This window comes from Nerophis ophidion, linkage group LG12 (genome assembly GCF_033978795.1).
Source record: "Nerophis ophidion isolate RoL-2023_Sa linkage group LG12, RoL_Noph_v1.0, whole genome shotgun sequence".
In the NCBI taxonomy this organism is placed as follows: domain Eukaryota; kingdom Metazoa; phylum Chordata; class Actinopteri; order Syngnathiformes; family Syngnathidae; genus Nerophis; species Nerophis ophidion.
Genome location: NC_084622.1, coordinates 38,877,148 through 38,895,023, shown reverse-complemented (window position 1 = coordinate 38,895,023; position 17,876 = coordinate 38,877,148). Strand labels below are relative to the sequence as shown.

Here is a 17,876-nt window from a genome sequence, read left to right as displayed (position 1 = left end):
AGATTAGTTATTTTGGGCATGTCCACATCTGACCTAAGATCAGTTCTTGTGGCCATGTCCACATCTGACCTGAGATCTGTTCTTGTGGGCATGTCCACATCTGACCTGAGATCAGTTCTTGTGGGCAGGTGCACATCTGACCTGGGATCAGTTCTTGTGGCCCTGTCAACATCTGACCTGAGATCAGTTATTGTGGGGAGGTGCACATATCTTCCCACATACGACCTGAGGTCAGTTATTATGGGTATGTCCACATCTGACCTGAGATCAGTTCTTGTGGCCATGTCCACATCTGACCTGAGATCAGTTATTTTGGGCAGGTGCACATCTGACCTGGGATCAGTTATTATGGGCAGGAGTACATCTGACCTGGGATCAGTTCTTGTGGCCATGTCCACATCTGACCTGAGATCAGTTATTGTGGGCAGGTGCACATCTGACCTGAGATCAGTTATTGTGGGCAGGTGCACATACCTGCCCACATCTAACCTGGGATCAGTTCTTTTGGCCATGTCCACATCTGACCTGAGATCAGTTATTGTGGGCAGGTGCACATCTGACCTGAGATCAGTTATTATGGGCAGGTGCACATTTGATCTGAGACCAGTTATTGTGGGCCATGTCCACATATGACCTGGGATCAGTTATTATGGGGAGGTGCACATCTAACCTGGGATCAGTTATTATGGGCAGGTATACATACCTGCCCACATCTGACCTGGGATCAGTTATTATGGGTAGGTGCACATCTGACCTGGGATCAGTTCTTGTTGCCATGTCCACATCTGACCTGAGATTAGTTATTTTGGGCATGTCCACATCTGACCTAAGATCAGTTCTTGTGGCCATGTCCACATCTGACCTGAGATCTGTTCTTGTGGGCATGTCCACATCTGACCTGAGATCAGTTCTTGTGGGCAGGTGCACATCTGACCTGGGATCAGTTCTTGTGGCCCTGTCAACATCTGACCTGAGATCAGTTATTGTGGGGAGGTGCACATATCTTCCCACATACGACCTGAGGTCAGTTATTATGGGTATGTCCACATCTGACCTGAGATCAGTTCTTGTGGCCATGTCCACATCTGACCTGAGATCAGTTATTTTGGGCAGGTGCACATCTGACCTGGGATCAGTTATTATGGGCAGGTGCACATTTGATCTGAGACCAGTTATTGTGGGCCATGTCCACATATGACCTGGGATCAGTTATTATGGGGAGGTGCACATCTAACCTGGGATCAGTTATTATGGGCAGGTATACATACCTGCCCACATCTGACCTGGGATCAGTTATTATGGGTAGGTGCACATCTGACCTGGGATCAGTTCTTGTGGGCCATGTCCACATATGACCTGGGATCAGTTATTATGGGCAGGTGCACATCTGACCTGGGATCAGTTATTATGGGCAGGTGCACATCTGACCTGGGATCAGTTATTATGGGCAGGTGTACATACCTGCCCACATCTGACCTGGGATCAGTTATTATGGACAGGTGCACATCTGACCTGGGATCAGTTCTTGTGGGCCATGTCCACATATGACCTGGGACCTAGGAGACCGAAAGCAATGGATATCTAGCGGGTCTAACATGATACTGTGAACGTTCAATGTATAGTGGATCTATAACAACCGTGAGAGTCCAGTCCAAAGTGGATCGAACACAGTAGCGAGAGTCCCGTCCAAAGTGGAGCCAGCAGGAAACCATCCCAAGCGGAGGCGGACCAGCAGTGCAGAGATGTCCCCAGTCGCTACACAGGCGAGCGGTCCATCCTGGGTCCCGACTCTGGACAGCCAGTACTTCATCCATGGCCACCAGACCAGACCCCCTCCACAAGGGAGAGTGGGACAGAGGATTACGCTTATCCTCATTATTATGTCCTGGGCATGACGTTAAAGTGCATCCGGCAGTGGAGGCTCCTCTATTGGGTCTTGGGGCACTAGGAGGTTAACCCCTTTACTACTGTTACCCCAGGTGACCCTTGGCAAAGGCCTAGTACCTGACTGCTCCCTAGTCAGGAATACGGTGAAGACCTCATCGGCGGAGCAGGTGGAAGACGGCAGGTTTAAGAACTACCGCAATGGCTGTGATGGCGGAAGAAGGCTGCAGCAGAAAAGGGTCCCCAGTCGTCTTGGACTCCATGCCACTGGAACCTGACCTAGGCTGACCATATTCTGAAATCCCAAAAAGAGGACACATATATGCGTCCCAAGTCCTGGACTAGGTGAAAATTTGCCAATGATACTTGAACTTGCTTTATAAATAATATATTTATTTAAATAAAGCATTTTTTCTCCTCTGTTGACAGCAGTGTTGGTGCTAGGAGTTTTCTAAATGGGGTCCCATGTACCCTATCAACTCATAAAAATGGGGTCCCACAGTAAATTTTTGGGGTCCCACATTTTTGCAGGCGTTTTGAAAACAAATGATAAACGTATGCATTATCCTGTTATATGTCACATTCTATACTGTGTTTTGGAAAAAGGTTGTCTTAAACGTTACTTAATTAATTAAGAGAAATAATTTTAAAAAACAAACTAATTTGTATACATACGTAAATGTATTCAGTTATAAACATTCATTGACTTTCTTCTTTCCTTCATGGATCTAAACTTTACCGCTACTGCTATTTTTTCCCTATGTTTTTATTTAATAAGTTGTAGGTGCATTTATTTCAGTGTAAAAAGTGTTTTGCTTCAGTCATGAAATGATGATAATGGTGTGCCAGGGCATACATACATTTTATATTTAACGCTTAAATCTCTGGAGTCTACATCAACTTCAGATGTATTTCTCATTTCAAAATGTTTTCGTTTTTTTTATGTTGTTTTTTTTGTTTGTTTGTTTTCTGCCCTTTTTTGTCAAACAAAACTATGTTTTTTATGGCAAACACACAAAATATGCAAAATCTTCCACCAAAAATATTTTTCAAAGTGGAATATTTGATGTGATGTTAATCGGAGCCCTGGGTAGGTCAATAATTCATAATAACAATGATTTGCCTACCGAGGATGTCGTGGTGGTTTGTGCAGCCCTTTGAGACACTAGTGATTTAGGGCTATATAAGTAAACATTGATTGATTGATTGATTTTGATTCAATATTATGTTTTGAGCAATGACAGTTTGATCTACTAATCTATTAATAAAAGTTTCAATCAATCAATCATTCAATCCACTCCCTCGTTCTCTCTGACTCTGACCCTCCCTCACGAATGATGCTGCCTGCTCACCTTCACAATTAGTTTTGTTTTTAACCCCTTTTCAACCCTGGACGTGCATTAAAAATACACGCAACCCTGACTCAAAATGCCGGACATTTGAGGCATTTAAGAAACCCTGCCCGGGCAGCACCGCAAAAGAGGACACGTCCAGGGAAAAGTATGGTCAGTCTACCCTGACCCGATTTTGTCAAGGATCGTGTGGTGACAAAGCATCTCATTATTGGGGTATTTGGTTAAAAGATTATAGTATACATACTATAATCTTTTAACCAATTTTTTTTTTTTTAAAACAACAACAAATTCAAAAGGATTTCCTTCGTAAAAAAAAAAAACATGATTGAAGATAAGAACAATGTGTTTCATGGACCTCAAGTAGAAATTGAATGTGCATTTGAAAACAACACAAGCATTACAAACAAAGTAATATGGCAGGAACTAAATTATAAAAATAAATGTGAAAATTGTGCAAGATGGCACCTTATGGACATTTGAGATAAACATACCAACAAATGTAAGAATGTATGTCCATATAGATGAAAATAGTGTTCATATATATGCGATCTAGTCTCAGACATTGGGTTGCATGTTTACGGCCAAAATAATAACTAAGATTTTTTTTTAATCACAATTATTAATTATGTTATTTTAACCCAATGCGGCCCCCGGGTCAAAAAGTTTGGGGACCCCTAATGTACACAGTAACATTCTAGTCCGAATGATGATCAGATTAACATTCTAGTCCGAATGATGATCAGATTCAATACATTTTGTCCATGGTTAGTGAGAGTATGCAGCGCTGAGCTCTGCCTGTGCCCCTGGGCAGGTTCTGTTTTAATGTAATGTGGTCTTTTTAAATAACAACTCCTAAAAATGGAAGTACTGCACTTGTCATCTTAGCTTTATTGCAGTTTACCCACACACGTGGTACTTTCTACAAAAAAAATATGTTATAAATTAGACCAATTCTTATTTGGTTTTATAGGAATGCTATGCACATTGCTATACACACATAACATATTGCATAACTACAACAAAATACTATATGAATTAAAATTAAAAAAAATGTTTTAATAAATCAGCAATCTGTTTATGAAGACGAATGTCCTGCAAGTGAGAGTTCAACTCTAGAGAGACAAATTACGCTCCAGGATAGGCTTCCCAGTCTGTTGGATCTAAAATAAAGATAGGGAATTAGAATGTGGGTCAAAATGTTTTAACAGTTCAAACAAATTACATAATTGTTTTGTCATTTGACTGAACTACTACAAAACACAACAATGTTCATTTGTTTACTGTATATTGTACCTGTTATTTTCGTTCCTTCCCTCGTCTCAGCCGAAACACCGATGCCAAACTCATTTTCGCCAGTGACTCTGAAGTAGTAGATCCCGCCCTCCTCTAAGTCCGACACCTTGTAGGATAATCTGTGGCATCTGTCAGTGAGTCTTGTCCAGCCTTTTCTGCTGATGTCCAGTATGTCAACAAGGTAATTGTTTACAGATGCACCTCCCTCATTCTCAGGAATGTCCCAGGTAATAGTGGCAGAGTTCATGGTCACGTCTCTAACAGCTAAATGTGTTGGTGGGCCAGGGGAATCCAGAACCCTCACACTCAGAGTCAAAGAGGTGTTCCCGACAGCATTTTGAAGTTTGACTATGTATTTACCAGAGTCATCGCGAGTCACTTTTTCCAGCGTAATGGATGTGACAGAGCTGGTGGTGTTTACAAGTCCTCTCATTCTTAAATCCACATCTGCCTTTTCCCATGTCACACTGGGTACAGGTTTGCCAGTGAACGGCACAGTGAAAGTGAAGGAGCTGCCCTCTTTAACAAGGAGTGTCTTCTTCATCTCAGTGCTAATGTCAAACTTGGGTCCCTCTTCTATCTCCATAGCAATTTGAGGGTCTGTTTCAGGACTTGGCTCACTGATGCCTACTTTATTAATAGACTTAACAACAAAAACGTATTCTGTTTCTGAGGTAAGCCCCGCCACTTTAAACTCTGTCTTTTCTGTGTTTTGAATGGCAACAACCCAGTTTTCTTCTCCGGATTTTCTGAATTCAACTTTGTAGCCAATGATTGGTGCGCCACCATCAAACAGTGGCTTGTTCCATGACAGGGTGATTGAAGACTTGGAAGAATCAATGATTATCGGCTTTGCAGGAGGGGAAGGCAGAAACTTTGGATCTTCTGCCATGGTGAGTGGACATGGTAGACTGGGTTCGCTTATTCCTGCAGCATTTTCGGCAAAAACCCTGAATTCATATTCACATCCTTCGTGTAGGCCAGAGGCTTTAAACCGCAGGTCATAAACAGTTTTCTTATTGACACGTACCCAACGAATGCCCTGCTTTTCTCGCTTCTCCACGATGTACCCACTGATTCGACTACCGCCATCAGATATCGGTCTCTTCCAGCAGATTGTCATAGCGTCACTTGTTGCACTTGTGACCTCAACATCCGTTGGAGCACACGGGATGGTGAAGGGATCAGCTGCTTTGATCGGATCGCTTTCCAAAGTTTCCCCTTCTCCGTATTTGTTCACACCCCTCACTCTAAACAGGTATTCATTGCCTCTGAGCAGCTTGGGTATCTTGCAGGTAGTTGCTATTAACTCATCATATACACGTGTCCAGGCTACACGGCTGGTTTCACACTTCTCAACAATGTAGTACATTATCTCTGCGCCACCAGTCTCCTGAGGGTGTCCCCATGACAAAGTGCATTTCTCTGCTGAAAGTCCAGACACTACCAGGGGGCCAGCTGGAGGGCCTGGTCTATCTAAGACTTTGCATGTAATAGTGTTAGATGTTGTACCACAAATATTCTGTAGGGTCAAAATGTATTGGCCGGAGTCTTTCCTTACACTTTCCCTGATGATTAGAGTAGTATGTGTCTTTGTTGCGGTAATCTCAATCCTACCCTTTGTACCAATAGTTAAACTATTCTTTGACCAAAACACTTGAGGGCTGGGGCGGCCAGAGATGTCAGCATCTATTCTTAGAAGGTCGCCAACTTTGACAACCAAACCCTGTCTAAATTTGTCCTCTAAGATAATTTTAGGTGGCTCCACATCATGCTGCACAGTAACAGGTCCTGTGGTTTCAGAAGGTGCACTGAAGAACTCTGCTGCATTCTTTGCAATTACCCGGAAGTCATACTGTTCACCCTCTGTGAGGCCAGTCACCTCCAAAAAGGTGTCAAGCAAGCTAGTGAAATTACACTTCAGCCAGCAATTATCAGGAAGCTCTTTTCGCTCAACAATGTAACTGGTTATTTTAGCCCCACCATCATATTGCGGTTTGTCCCATGAGAGGGATACTGAAGTGTTGGTTATATTAGTGACTGTGAGATTGTGTGGGGGATCACAATGGTCTCTTGCTGCAACAGGCTCTGATGCTTTACTGCAAAGTCCAACACCCGCAATATTCTCTGCATAAACCCGAAACTCATATACGAGGCCTTCTTCAATACTTGTAACCTTGAATCTGCTCTCCATCACTGGACCCCTGTTGAGCTTTGTCCACAGAATACTACTTTGATCCTTGCATTCAATATGATAGCCCACAATTGGGCTGCCACCATCACTACTTGGTGGACTCCATTTAATAAGCATGGTAGACTTTGAGGAACTCACAACAGTAATATTGAGTGGTGGACTAGGGACTTTGAAGGGGTATTGGGCAACGATAGGCTCAGACTCAACAAAAGAGCTCTTGCCATAGCGATTCTCTGCAGCAACACGAAACTGATACTCTGTGCCCTGCGTCAGACGGGTTATTTTGATAGAGGTCCTGGCAACTGTGGCTGACACAGTCTGCCATATTGTACTGTCTGTATCTCTCTTCTCAACGACATAATTCGAAATTTGACATCCCCCACTATATTGGGGGGGTTGCCATGTTAAAGACACATAGTCAGCGCTCACGTCTTGCACACTAATGTTGCATGGTGGTCCAGGTCTTTCAAAAACATTAACATGAATTTCAGCAGAGGCAGCACCAGCGGAATTGGTCACAGTTACCTCGTACAAGCCGACGTCTAGCTTAGTTGCATCTTTGATAACGATTTGAGATGACGTATCGAAAGTGCTAACATTTACCCGGCTTGTTTCCTTGATAGAGTTACCATCCTTCTTCCAGGCAGCTATTGGCTGTGGTACACCCTTGAATGGCACTTCAATCATTAAATCATTCCCTGCCTTCACACTGAATGTGCTGGAGAGCAAATTAATAACTGGCTCAGCACGTGTGTCTTTTAAAGCAACAGGTGTCGATAGGAGCTTTGGTTCACTCTTTCCTTTTTCATTTACAGCCCTTACTCTAAATAAATATTCCATTCCTTTTGTCAGTCCACTGATGACTGCTTCCAAAGCTTTACTCTCGGAACAGACTGTCCATGTGTCATATCCCTGAGCCTGCATTTCTATAACATAACATGTAATTTTGCTCCCTCCGTCATGATCTGGCTTTTCCCATGCAAGTTTTACACTGTCTTGGGTCAAATCCCTCAGTGAGATTTTTCCAGGAGGTAGAGGAGCTTCAGACACTTTAACACGCTCCTGTGTTTCCACTGCTAGTCCAGTTCCATACTCGTTCACAGCCAAGACACGGAAATAATAAAAACATCCCTCCTGCAGGTTGTCAATCTTTAAAGAGTTCCTCGTACAGGTACTACAAACACTTGTGAATGCCTTTCTGGCTTCCTCTCTCTTTTCCACAACGTAGTGTAAAATGTTTGCACCCCCATCAATAAGCGGAGCCTCCCAGGAGATGGTCACATAATCTCTTTGTACATCTTTCACTTGCAGGTTTGTTGGTGCAGAGGGAGTATCCAACACCCTGACGTTGATAAATGCTGATTTGGAGCCCTCGCAGTTTTTAGCATTCAGTTCATACTTTCCAGTGTCAGTTCTATTCACATTTTCAATCAGCAAAACTGTGTACGAGCCTGTTACCTCTATTTGCGCACGCTCACTGAGAGGACCATCTTCTTTTGACCATTTGACCTCTGGTTCTGGGCTTCCTCTTATAGGGACATGAAGACGTAATGTTGAACAGGCTCGAACACTTACTGTCTTTCGCAAAGCTGCGTCCAACTCGATTTCAGGTAGCTCCAGTTTTTCAGCTGCTACCACAGACCCAGGTAAGACAAAAGGCTCTCCGACTCCATTGGCATTTGTTGCACGCACCCGGAAGTTGTACTGTGCGTTTTGTCTTAGCCCTTTTATGGTGTACTTTGTATCTTCTGTGTTTGGAATGCATGTGATCCATTCATCATCTGCTGCTTCTTTCATCTCAACAACAAATCCAGTAATGGCAGCTCCGCCATCATAGATAGGCTTAGACCAGGATAGAGACACAGTGCTGAAGGAATAGTCTGTCACTTTGAGGTTGTTAGGAGGACCAGGAGGATATGAAGCTTCGCACACTTTAATATAATCACTTGGCTCACTGGCTGAACCAACACCAGCAGCATTCTCTGCCGATACTCTAAACTGATAATAATGTCCCTCAGTCAGTCCTGTGCATCGGAAGCGCAAGTCATTCAATCTTCTCTTGTTGCACTTAGTCCACCTGACACCGTCTTTGTCGTGTTTTTCCAAGATGTAACCATCAATCTCGGAGCCCCCATCGGCCTCAGGTCTTTCCCATGTCAACATTACAGAATCTCCAGTCACAGCACTAGCTGTCGGGGTAGAGGGTGCACTCGGTGTTTTAAAAGGATTTTCTGCCATGATAGGGTCTGATTCCAGAAATTCTCCAAGACCATATTTATTCACAGCACAAACTCTGAAAATGTATTCTCTCTCTGGTGTTAACTTTGTCACTTTGCAAGCAACGGCTTCCACGTTGGGATCAACTCCTGTCCATGTGACACGGCTTGTCTCTCTCTTCTCGACAATGTAATGGGAAACAATGGCACCACCATCATTTGAAGGAGGGTTCCAGTAAAGATTGATTTTTTCCGCACTCACAACTTTCAACCTTAAAGGTCCTTGTGGGGGACTAGGTCTATCTAGTATCTTTACATTAACTTGGATAGATTTTGTTCCATCAATGTTTGTGAGACTTAGGACAAAATGTCCCGCATCTCCTCGTATACAGTCCCGGACTGTTAATGTGGTATGAGTGAGGGTGTTTTTAACATCTATTCTTGGTGTAGCTTTGTTGATTTCCTCTCCATCCTTTAGCCACCTTACATCAGGCAAGGGTTTTCCAAAGTAATCAGCTTCAATTGTGAATGTTTCGCCAGCCTGAACGACAATTGTACTCTTAAACTTGGGGTCCATGTATACAGAAGGCCCTTCAATAACATCCTCAGCAAAAATAGTTATACTTTCGGAGGGTTTACTCCAGACACCCGCACCATTCTTGGCAGTTACTCTAAACTCATAACTTTGTCCGCCTGTCAGGCCTGTAATTGTGAACTGATTTTCAATAACATTTGTGAAGTTTGCTTTCATCCATCGACCATCTGGAAGCTCTTTTTTTTCCACTACATATCCTGTAATGGAGCTCCCACCGTCATACTCTGGTTTGGCCCACTGGAGGGTGATATTCTCTTTTGTAATAACAACAGCGTCGGGTTTACCAGGTGGCTCACATTGATCTCTTGCCACATAGCAGTCAGATATCTTGCTGGGTGGACTGATTCCAGCGATATTCTCAGCAAATACTCTGAATTCATACTCAATACCTTCCTCCAGGCCTGTTGTTTTGAAGCGAGGATCAAGTATGGCAAGTTTGTTCATCTTGGTCCATAAAATGCTATTTTTCTCCTTACGTTCCAGGTGATAGCCGGTGACAGAGCTACCTCCATCCTTGACTGGAGGTGTCCATTCAACCAACATACTGTACTTTGTTACGACAGACACAAAAGGAGTTCCAGGAGCCATAGGCGCACTAAATGGATACTGCGCAATTACAATTGGAGATGTTATCGATGTACTCTTGCCATACCTATTTTCAGCAAACACACGGAATTGATATTCACTTCCTGTTTTTAGTTTTGTGACTTTGATTGTGGTTCGTACTGTTGTGGCTGATACAGTTTGCCACTCCATGTTAGTAATTTCACGTTTCTCCACAATATAGTTGTCAAGTTGACAGCCTCCAGTGTATTCTGGGGGCTCCCAGGAGATAGAAACATAGTCAGAACTGACCTCATCAACCTTCACAGGTCCTGAAGGTGGGTCGGGCTTTTCAAGAACCACTACTGTGATTTCCCTAGTATCGTCTCCAGCATTATTTCTCGCTGTGATAGAGTACTGACCAGCATGCTCTCTGGCAGCATGTCTGATATGAAGAACTGTGAATGATGATGTGGTTGCGATCTCAAGCCTGGATGTTTCTTTGATGGCTTGTCCATCTCTTTTCCATTCTACCTTGGGAACTGGATTTGCAACCACGGGTATCTCTACTTTCAACTCTTCACCGTTTTTGACCGTGAATGTGGTAAAATTTAGCTGGAGTTTTGGTTTTAAAGCCTTTTCCTTTGCGGGATCAGTAGTAGACTTGTCTTTAGCATTCTGTTTGCTCTTCCCAACAGATGTGCTGGGCTGTGCTGTAGAAAGATGACACAAATATAATATTGCAGGGACGTGAGTTATTAATGTCACATTGTGATAGAAATGTATTTTAAGGTTGTGTTTACATTATGACTAGATAAATGTTTTTTATACCTTCAGCAGCAGAGGTGGATGACTGGATATTCCTTGCTGTGAGATCAGTATTTTGTGTCAGATTTACTGGCTGAGATTGATCCTTCATTTTATTTCCCACCTACAAAAAAATTACAGTTGTCCTGTCAGTATGTTGTATTAAAAGCAGGAAAGCTAAAACAAATAAACGGGATAATGTTTATGAGAAAGTATGACAAAAGTCTTTCATAACAGAGCAACTTACTGTATGTTATCTTGTAAGTAAAATGTACTGGTTATAGACATGCTGGTTTTCAAACTAAATATATAAACAGTAAAAAGTAGTGCCCAAGGACAACAATAGATTTAACATTTTAATATCAGAGATAAACTAAATTAATGCTTCACAAAATAGATATAATGTTGCCTGAATTAAAATACACACATACTGTACTTAGTATACCTTGCTGCCGTAGTTTTAAAAAAGTACTCACTTCTTTGCTGCTTGCTTCCATCGTCAATGCCTTATTATTCCAAGAAAAACTGAAGTTTAACTGAATCAAGTTTGAGATATAACAAGATGAAGCTGGGCTCGTAAGCAGCCAAACACACACAACCCCAGCAGTCCAGCCTGCTTTATCTCTGAAGGTATGCAGCTACTAAAATAACCACATGACTGACTGGCCAGCTGCTGCCTCTTCTAAAGTTAGTTCAGCTTGCATGTGTTTCAAAACAGTAGTAGATGTAACTATACAAAATAACAATAATTTCTTCTACATAGAGTAATCATAGTTTTAATGTTTTCAATGAATGACACCTGTTTTTAGAGGATAATAGGATTGTTAAGTGTTGTTATGGCAATATTAAGGCAAAGTCCAATTAAATAAGCTAGTCCAGAAATAGAATACAAATATTGTACAAGAGTAAAATGTTTAAAAAGATAACTTCTGTCGAAAAAGTACTCCAAGTAACACCACAATGAACATCAATAAAATACTGTGGTGTAGAAGGCCTAGATATTCATTAAAAACAAGGTAAAGGTTCGATTTAACAGTTGGTATTTTTGGCCACGTTACACACATTTTGAGCAATAAAACTGTTTGAATATGTAATTACAAAATGTCATTTCAATCAATCAATCAATGTTTATATTTATAGCCCTAAATCACAAGTGTCTCAAAGGGCTGCATATACAATACAATATCTCCCATTTGAAGCCTCCCTTCCATGTGGAATTGCCTTTTATGGTTTAGAGCAGGGGTGTCAAACTCAAATACAGAGTGGGCCTAAATTTTAAACGGAACAAAGCCGCGGGCCAAGGTTAAACAAATTAACCTTTTAATAGGGACCCAAACAAGTTTTGCATTAAATATTGAACAAGCAAGGCTTATATAACTTTAGTGACATGCAAAATCCAGTTTCAAATAATAATAATAATAATTTTAAAAAAATATCAATGGCATATCAAATAAAATGTAAATAAAAATGTAATACCTTTTTTTCTGTTTGCAATCTTCTGAGGTAAATATCAAAATTTTTCCACAGGCTAATAATACATTTGAAAATAAAATAACAATAATGAATGAACCAAACATTCAAGCCTTGAAGTAGCAAGAGAAAATGCATGAATAAAACGTTAATTATTGGTCAGTTTGCTGGAAGTTTCCCGGAAGAGTTAGTGCTGCAAGGGGTTCTGGGTATTTGTTCTGTTGTGTTATGGTGCGGATGTTCACCTGAAATGTGTTTGTCATTCTTGTTTGGTGTGGGTTCATATTTGTAACAGTGCTAAAGTTCTTTAAACGGCCACCCTCAGTGTAACCTGTATGGCTGTGGACCAAGTATGCTTGCATTCACTTGTGTGTGTGTGTGTGTGTGTGTGTGTGTGTGTGTGTGTGTGTGTGTGTGTGTGTGTGTGTGTGTGTGTGTGTGTGTGTGTGTAAAAGCCACAAATATTATGTGACACGCTGTTAGTATGGAGGAAAAGCAGACGTGACGACAGGTTGTAGAGAACGCTAAAGGCAGTGCCTTAAATGCATGCACCCAATATAGTTGTCCAGGTGGAAATTGGTAGAAATACGGGAGAATGGTTGCCCCGGGAGATTTTCGGGAGGGGCACTGAACTTCGGGAGTCTACCGGGAAAATTAGGAGGGTTGGCACGCCAGCGCCCCCCGCGAGCCCGAACGGGAATAAGCGGCAGAAAATGGATGGATGGATGGATGGATGGGCAAGTATGAGTATTAGCGGTGAATGCGGTGTTACAGCGGCACCGACCAGCTCTAATGCTAAATTGATATTGCCTCAAGGGCCAAATTAAATTACACGGCGGGCCAGAGTTTGACACCCAAGGTTTAGAGTCAACATCTAATAATCTTTGTTGTAAGGCCTCACAGGACTGTTTACACAACACCAGGAAGGGGCTCGGGTGTTTCGTTCGTCATAAATATTTTGTAACTCTACATCCAATACATGCTTTAACATGGTTGCTTGGAGGTGTGCCGCGAGATACGTTAAACATCAACGATGACGACATTCGCAGTAGTCTCCCCAAAAACATGTTTTCTCCTACGCAATAGGGAGTTCATCTCCTATTTGCAACTACAACGGCCTATACTTTCTACAACTTTCCCGAGTACGTCTGTAGGAAGTGTGCTAGAAGAACATTTGTGTGGTCCAATGTCAATGATGTCGTACCTGATAGGGGGTCTGTCTCACAGTCCGTGTTCTCGTTCTTCCCAAAGGTTCTTGGGAACACCAAACTCATCCAAGCACGGCTTTATGAATTTTTTTAATAAATGTATTACCGGGGCCCCTCGGTAATACATCATCAATCATCAATGCAACTAGACATAATAGATTAATATTAAAGTTAAAGTACCACTGATAGTCGCACACACACTAGGTGTGGCGAAATTACCTTCTGCATTTGACCCATCCCCTTGTGCTACCCTCTGGGAGGTAAGGTGAGCAGTGAGCAGCAGGGATGGCCATGCTCGGGATTCATTTTCGTGATTTTTCCATTATCATTTTTTGGTAATGGAAGTTGAACTTAAAACACCGGCGTACAGCAGAGTAGTGACGTGGTGCGTCATTCTCTCCAGGATGCGCCACAGGGAAATAAACATTTAATCATGAATGCTCAATATGTATTTGTACCCTAATTAGTCATTTTGATAGTAGGCTAATATAACTAATATAGACACTTACAGCATGTGTTGCCTTCATTACAAGGCCTATATAAGGCTTTGATTTTTTTGCGACTCTAGACAGATTTGTTTTTTGGGTCCAATATGGCTCTTTCAACATTTTGGGTTTGCGACCCCTGAACCCCTGATTCTTTAACCCGTACGATTAATCACAAAACATTATGGCATCAGTCATGTATGAACACAGATTAATCGTGCTATTTATTTTGCCAGCACATGCTACTTTACATTAACCGCGCATGGTTACATGAAAGTTGTAGCAGGTTAATATACAAGCAAATTAATGCTTACGTCATCTGCATACTATGTCTGCTGTAAAACAAATACATGACATTTTGTTACATCCATCCATCCATTTTCTACCGCTTGTCCCATTTGGGGTGGCGGGGGGTGCTGGAGCCTTTCTCAGCTGCATTCGGGCGGAAGGCAGAGTAAACCCTGGACAAGTCACCACGTCATCGCAGGGCCAACACAGATAGACAAACAACATTCACACTCACATTCCCACACTAGTGTCATGATCCAAATAGTGGATCGGTTTTCTATTTTGTTATCACAGCCTGTTTGTTATTTGACGTCCTCAGTTCCTGGTGGCACTTCCTGTTTTGTTCCGTTGCCTAGGTACGCATTTAGGGTCACCTGCTTCTTGTTTTTTGTCGCGTGTGTGCCTCCTAATTTCTGCCTGTATTTAAGCCTGCCTCTGTTTGCCATTTGGTCTCGCAGTGTAGTTTGCTTTACACGCAACAGGTGACGTCGCATTCCCGCATTGTGGTAAATACCCTTCGTAGTCGATTAGCTTCCATGTTATTTTGTTTGTTAGTTGTCTTTTGTTTCTTCTAGCTCATGCTAGTTCTGTTGGTTTGTTTATAGTGCCGTTGTGCAAGTCTTTTTGTTCCTAGTCTGTTTTTGTAGCTCCAAATAAATATTTTCTCACCTTAACGCTGTGTCCATTCCGCATTGCATCATTGAGAGAATGAAATCCACACCACGATGCCAGCAAAGCGTCACAACTTGAGCCAATTTAGTGTTGCTAATCAACATATATATATTTTGCATTCTATTTTAGTTGCTTTATTGAGTTTACAACCCCCTAGCACTGTTTTGTACTGTTTTTGTACTTGTTTTGTTTATTATTTCGTCCATTCATCCATTTGCTATCACTTGTCCCGTCTTGATTGTATGTAAATGTTCATGACCATTACCATGAATTGATTTAAGTGGACTCCGACTTAAACAAGTTGAAAAACTTATTCGTGTGTTGCCATATAGTGGTCAATTGTATGGAATATGTACTATATTGTGCAATCTACTAATAAAAGTTTCAATCAATCAAAAACAATCATATTATAAATAAAGGTTTATAAATAAAAAAAATGAAATACTTGACATTCTTAAAATAAAATGGCATTTGTGTCAAAAATATCTAAGTCTTTTGAAAGTGAATTTATCATTTAAAGAGGAACTGCACTTTTTTAATGTTGCTATTGTTCACAGTCATTTTGAAAAAAAAAAAAAATGTTTTTTTTTTTTAAGTGATTCTTTGGTGCACCACTAGATGGTGTTGGGTACCACGGTTTGAGAATCCCTTAATTCCTTAGGTAACAAAAAAAATATGCAACATAATTAGCACATCGTTCCAGATGTAATCATGGTTTAGTATACTAAATTACATTTAAAGAGCGCTTTTTTTCTATTGACTACATAGCGAAAGCGTAAATCGAACCTAGAACTCTCAACTTGCTGGCAACATGAATGAAAACTGATTATTTTAATCTACCTAAACACAGGGGTGTCCAAACTTTTCCCACCGAGGGCCGCACACTGAAAAATCAAAGCAAGCGGGGGACATTTTGATATGTTTATATTTCAAAAAAACAATACAATATATGTGTGAAAATATACATTTAAGCCTCCACTCAGGCTTGATCCCAGGGACCCCAATAAAGGATTTTTGTCAAAAAAAATATTTAAAATGTGTCATTATTTTTGTATTATTGTTATTCAAGGTTTAAATCTCTAGATCAACATTAGGTCTATCTGTCAATATAACAGTTTTAAAAATTTAAGTTGTATGCTCTTTTTGTCAAAGAAAACCCTGTTTTGTTATGGGGGGGAAAATAACAAAATATGCGATAGTTTCCCCCAATATAGAATTTTAAAGTGGAATATTTGAGATTATAAAATAATTGGACCCTTAAAAATGTCAACACATAACACCATTGATTTCAATTTGTTATTATTTTTTTTAGCAATGACACAAAAAAATTGCTCTAAAATGATTGGGGATCCAAAAGGGTAGCTACTCATTAAAGATAAACTTTTTTTAAATTTTTTTTTTTACTGTTTACTTTAAACTCAATCGTCTTGAGATCAACTTCAGATCCAGTCAATTACCGAATTTCCTTGAATTGCTGCAGGGCATATAGTATGCGCCTGCCTTGAATTACTGCCGGGTCAAATTCGCTCCCCAAAATAATTAGCGCATGCTTAGTATTACCGCCTGGTCAAACTCGTGACGTCAGGTGTGACACTTCCCCTGTCATCATTTTCAAAATGAAGGAGGTTGATTTCAATACCGGTAATTTGAAATCGCATAAAGGGAAGAAGATTAATAGCTATTCAGTAGGATTTAAGGTCCAAGCTTACATCATACTCAAATTTTTACTGCATACCTTTGGTAAGTGCCGGAGTGAGAAGAGGTTTTAAAATAATTAGCGCATGCTTACTTTTACCGCATGCCTTTGGCAAGTGCAGGAGTGAGAACATGTTTTAAATTAATTAGCGCCCCGGCGGCAATTCAAGGAAATACGGTATAACTTTTATTGTTGTTTATGTTTTTGTTTGTTCTTATTAGGCCCTTCTTTAGAAAAAAAAAACAACTTTGTTTTTTATATGGCAAACACATAATATGCAACATTTTCCCCAAAAAATATCTCAAAGTGAAATATTTAATGTGACATTGATTTTGATTAATTATAATTTTTTTTAAAGAAAATAACAGCCTGCATGGCAGCTTTGTGTTATTAGAGTAAACATTGCAACATTTTCTTGTCACATTTCACCTGTTTACTCTTTTATACCACATTTTCTGTTTATTTTTTTAATCGTATTTTTAGAATGTGCTTAGGGCCTTTAGAAAATTACCCGCGGGCCGCAAATGGCCCCCGGGCCGCACTTTGGACACCATTGGCCTAAACACAATCATCCATGATTTAATGAAATGAAGCAATGGATGTCCGCTAACTTTTTGCAACTCAACGCCAAAAAAACGGAAATGCTGATTATCGGTCCTGCTAGACACCGACCTCTATTTAATAATACAACTTTAACATTTGACAACCAAACAATTAAACAAGGCGACTCGGTAGAGAATCTGGGTGTTATCTTTGACCCAACTCTCTCCTTTGAGTCACACATTAAAAGCGTTACTAAAACAGCCTTCTTTCATCTCCGTAATATCGCTAAAATTCGCTCCATTTTGTCCTCTAACGACGCTGAGATCATTATCCATACGTTTGTTACGTCTCGTCTCGATTACTGTAACGTATTATTTTCGGGTCTCCCCATGTCTAGCATTAAAAGATTACAGTTGGTACAAAATGCGGCTGCTAGACTTTTGACAAGAACAATAAACTTTGATCATATTATGCCTGTACTGGCTCACCTGCACTGGCTTCCTGTGCACTTAAGATGTGACTTTAAGGTTTTACTACTTACGTATAAAATACTACACGGTCTAGCTCCAGCCTGTCTTGCCGATTGTATTGTACCATATGTCCCTGCAAGAAATCTGCGTTCAAAGG

The 17,876-nt window shown here is 40.9% G+C and overlaps 2 protein-coding genes across 2 annotated transcripts in view; both read right to left on the bottom strand.

Moving 5' to 3' along the window:
• man2a2 (mannosidase, alpha, class 2A, member 2) overlaps window positions 1–17,876 on the bottom strand; it is a 198,359-nt gene that overhangs the window by 97,526 nt on the left and 82,957 nt on the right. The gene's annotated exons all lie outside the window — the stretch shown is intronic.
• LOC133563429 (titin-like) lies at window positions 4,293–11,516 on the bottom strand. The gene is made up of 4 exons (XM_061917550.1): window positions 11,364–11,516; window positions 10,912–11,011; window positions 4,533–10,793; window positions 4,293–4,399 (listed from the first exon to the last, which is right to left on the bottom strand). Exons 1-4 carry the CDS (start codon window positions 11,382–11,384, stop codon window positions 4,365–4,367), a joined length of 6,417 nt encoding a protein of 2,138 aa, XP_061773534.1. The 5' UTR covers window positions 11,385–11,516; the 3' UTR covers window positions 4,293–4,364.